We start from the raw sequence: 1452 nt of genomic DNA on the forward strand, positions 1-1452 counted from the left end.
CAACCGGCGCCCCCACCTTCCCCGGACGCGGCGGAGAAACCGGGCCGCGGGCAGACAAGAGGCGAGTCTTACCACCAAATTGGGTAGCCAGCGAGGACCCTGGTGCCACCGAGCAGGAGGCCGAGGAGCAGCCCGAGCAGGTGGGGCTCCATTAGAAGCGGCGCCGAGGAGGAAGTTTGCCCGCGACCATGAAGAGGGGGAGCGACGCCCCCAATAGTTGGAACAAAGTCCACTTGAGATTGGAAATGACTTTCGGGCTTGTCAGAAGCGCACCTCCACCCGCAGCCGCCCCCCTCCCGAGCCCAGCGCGGAGCAGCCGGGTTTGAGGATGTCAGCGAGCAGCCAATCAGCGCCCGCGGCCTAAGGTAAGAGATGAGTCTGTAGTTCAGCCTGTCAATCACGCGCCCCTCCCGCCCGGCCCACAACTCGGGCTCCAGGAAGGGCATCGCCCAGCAAACTTGGGCAAAGCCCGCGCCCCGGACGCCGCGGGGCTTCGGGAGGATGCGGTGGGCCGGACCCTCTGCTACCGCCGCGGCCCCCCGCTGGCCAGGGTTAGGGCGCGGGGGTTCTGAACCAGGTGTTCACGTGGCGAGGGCTTGGCGTGGGTATGAACGGGTGGCTCCTCTGCTGGCGGGGACCGTGACCCGTTGGGACGTGGGCCCGCGAGGAATCGAGGGTAGAAAGCACAGGGATGTTTCCAGAAGCCCCTCTCGGGCAGGCCAGGATCAGGGGGTGGGGGAACGCACCCCCTCCCAGCTTCCAGCCTCCAGAGTCCGCCTGCCCGCCGGCCTCTAGTCGTGGCCGCGGGAGGTCGCTTCCCGGGTGTCCGAGGAACGTGCGGAAAAGTCCGCTGAGGCTCGAAGGTCTGGCTGCGGGCGGCGCCGGGGGACGGAGCCGAGTGTCATTTGAGTCTTTTGTCAGGGATCAGATCGGTATCGGGACCTCCTGCTGCCTTTGCATTTCCTGCAACTGACACCAGCGGCCAGTCGCATTTCCTGCTTTCGGAGTCGGGTCACTTTCTCCTCCTTGAGGGGTTCAGGCCCGACCTCTGGCCAGGGTCGGAGGTATGACCCACAGCCTCACTGGGATTCTTAGTTGGACCATTAGGGACCGGTGAAACGCGCAGCTCTGGCCGAGGGCGGCCCAGGTCCTTGGAGGACCTTGCTGCCCTCCGGAACGCCCCTCACTGCCTGACTGTCCCGCCTGAGGCCCCGGTTCTACTGATAGGGAGCTCCAGACTGGGGTCTGACGATAAAGGCTCTAGCCCTGCGCGGACACCAAATGCTTCCAGATACCCACCCCTCCCCACAGGAAAGGAGTCCTTCCAGGCCCCCTGGGGGCTTGCTTCCTCTGCTCTCCCTCTCCAGAGCGAGGAATTAGGTCTCAGCCCTGGGTGGTATTGACATCGCGGTCAGGTTTTGGGGACTCACGCCCGGTCACCTGGGTGCCTTC

The 1452-nt window shown here is 65.4% G+C and overlaps 1 protein-coding gene across 1 annotated transcript in view; it reads right to left on the minus strand.

Annotated features, from left to right (window-relative positions):
- The window catches only part of WNT3 (wingless-type MMTV integration site family, member 3), a 57325-nt gene extending 57016 nt beyond the window's left edge, over positions 1-309 (minus strand). Inside the window, exon 1 of the mRNA XM_011953903.1 lies at positions 73-309. Within this exon, the coding sequence (XP_011809293.1) occupies positions 73-152 (80 nt within the window). The 5' untranslated portion in view covers positions 153-309. The remainder of the gene's footprint in view (positions 1-72) is intronic.
- Positions 310-1452: the final 1143 nt, after the last annotated feature.

Source organism: Colobus angolensis, unplaced genomic scaffold, assembly GCF_000951035.1.
Source record: "Colobus angolensis palliatus isolate OR3802 unplaced genomic scaffold, Cang.pa_1.0 Scaffold377, whole genome shotgun sequence".
In the NCBI taxonomy this organism is placed as follows: Eukaryota; Metazoa; Chordata; class Mammalia; order Primates; family Cercopithecidae; genus Colobus; species Colobus angolensis.